Source organism: Aotus nancymaae, unplaced genomic scaffold (assembly GCF_030222135.1).
Source record: "Aotus nancymaae isolate 86718 unplaced genomic scaffold, 86718_ANA_hifiasm-v0.15.2.pri h1tg000004l, whole genome shotgun sequence".
NCBI lineage: Eukaryota > Metazoa > Chordata > Mammalia > Primates > Aotidae > Aotus > Aotus nancymaae.
Genome location: NW_026988415.1, coordinates 17,456,543 through 17,457,528, shown reverse-complemented (window position 1 = coordinate 17,457,528; position 986 = coordinate 17,456,543). Strand labels below are relative to the sequence as shown.

The window sequence follows — 986 nt, the reverse complement described above, 5'->3', positions numbered from 1 at the left end:
AATTTTTCACAATTTTGTAGACTGGCTGGCTGATTTTTCTGGTTGGGACTACCTCAGCTGATCTCTGAGGTCTGGATGGTTTGAGCAGGCCTCACTCACATGTCTAGTGCTCTAGGCTGTCTTCTGAAGCACTTCAGTTCTCCTCTACATGACCTCTTCAGTAGACGATTTAAGAATCATTCAGGTGGTGGTTTCTACCAATATGAATCTTTTCAACCTGGACTGTTTTCACTTTGAGAAAAGGACTAAGATTGAGGAAGCGCCTGAAGCAACCCCTCAACCCTCCCAGCCTGGCCCTTCTTCACCAACTTCTTTTAGTGCTGAAGAGGAGAATGCTGAAGGGGAAGTTAGCAGGGCAAACACTCCTGATTCAGATATAACTGAAAAAACAGAAGATTCTAGTGTTCCAGAAACTCCAGATAATGAAAGAAAAGCAAGTATAGCATATTTCAAAAATCAAAGAGGAATACAGTGTATTGATTTGTCTTCTGATAGTGACGATGTTGTTTCCCCAAATTGCTCCAATACAGTTCAAGAGAAAACGTTTAACAAAGATACAGTGATTATAATTTCTGAGCCATCTGAAGATGAAGAGTCCCAAGGCCTTCCTACCACAGCACGTAGAAATGATGATATTTCAGAATTGGAAGACCTTTCAGAATTGGAAGATCTTAAAGATGCTAAACTTCAGACTTTGAAGGAACTTTTTCCACAAAGAAGTGACAGTGATTTACTTAAGGTTATATTCTTTTATAGTAACTGGTTATTGTAGCTGTAATGATGATAAAATCTTTCCTGCATCCAGTGCTATACTTAGTAGTGAGTGGATAGTCATTTTTCTAAAGATATCTTATGTTTGAAGATATTAACTATTAAATCTAAAGGAATTAAATGCCAGAAATTTCTGTATCGAAAGTGTTTACTTATTAATAGACAAGGTTATTCATTTGTAAATAATGGAATAATTAAAGTCTTAATAGCGAAAA

The 986-nt window shown here is 36.8% G+C and overlaps 1 protein-coding gene across 1 annotated transcript; it reads left to right on the top strand.

The window, feature by feature from the left end:
* Positions 1-202: 202 nt before the first annotated feature.
* On the top strand, positions 203-772 carry LOC105721610 (SWI/SNF-related matrix-associated actin-dependent regulator of chromatin subfamily A containing DEAD/H box 1-like). The gene has a single exon (XM_064383742.1). The coding sequence runs from the start codon at positions 203-205 to the stop codon at positions 770-772; it is 570 nt and encodes a 189-aa protein (XP_064239812.1).
* Positions 773-986: the final 214 nt, after the last annotated feature.